This window comes from Ciona intestinalis, chromosome 2 (assembly GCF_000224145.3).
Source record: "Ciona intestinalis chromosome 2, KH, whole genome shotgun sequence".
In the NCBI taxonomy this organism is placed as follows: domain Eukaryota; kingdom Metazoa; phylum Chordata; class Ascidiacea; order Phlebobranchia; family Cionidae; genus Ciona; species Ciona intestinalis.
The window spans coordinates 1,123,029-1,123,764 of record NC_020167.2 but is presented as its reverse complement, the minus strand read 5'-3'; the positions used below and the strand labels follow the sequence as shown (position 1 = coordinate 1,123,764).

At 34.6% G+C, this 736-nt stretch overlaps 1 protein-coding gene across 1 annotated transcript in view; it reads right to left on the bottom strand.

Annotated features, from left to right (window-relative positions):
• LOC100185115 (dedicator of cytokinesis protein 7) overlaps nt 1-282 on the bottom strand; it is a 30,399-nt gene extending 30,117 nt beyond the window's left edge. Inside the window, 1 exon segment of the mRNA XM_026840925.1 lies at nt 129-282. Within this exon segment, the coding sequence (XP_026696726.1) occupies nt 129-229 (101 nt within the window). The 5' untranslated portion in view covers nt 230-282.
• Between the last annotated feature and the right edge of the window lie 454 nt (nt 283-736).

Below are 736 nucleotides of genomic sequence, written 5' to 3'. Positions count from 1 at the left end.
AGCTGGTACAAGGTGTTAAGCCCGTGTGATAACGACTGTCGCTTTCCGGCCACGCGAGAATAAAGTAAGTTACATTCATTCATATATTATATATATGTGCGATTTAACAAAATGAAGAAAAAACATACCGGTTCCGTAGTTTGACGCTTCCATATCTGCTTCGTGGTCGTGGAAGGGAATCAGATGAGTGTGACGACAATCCGCTTAACAAATCCGAGAAATCCGACATAATTAGTAATTAGTTTATCATAATTATCAATTAATATCTCTACTAATTAACATTGGACAAAAAAGTATGGTATTAATAGGTAATGAAGAATGTATATAGGCAATGCCAATGCAAAAAGTGTATGGTTTGATGAGTTAAGTGGTCACTATACAGATAGTACCTGGAAAATATTTGTAATATAGTAGGGTGGGGAAAGATTTTCATACTATTTTCTCGTCACATTTGGTAGAAAACAAAGAAAATTCAATAAATCATAGAACTGTATCCTCCTGACTCCCATATACCGTTGTTAATTGTTTAAAACACAATCTAAATATTTGGTTATTACGTGCTAAAAGTGTCCCATCTTCCCCCACCCACATACTACATTCTTTGGGGTCTCAATAATACCCATTGTGTAAAGAAAGTAATTTTATAGAAACGAACGAAACAACTTTCTTGCAAAAAAATTCACAGCGAGTTAAGAACTTTAAAGACAAACTGAGCTGTAGTGATACCAGAAGAATC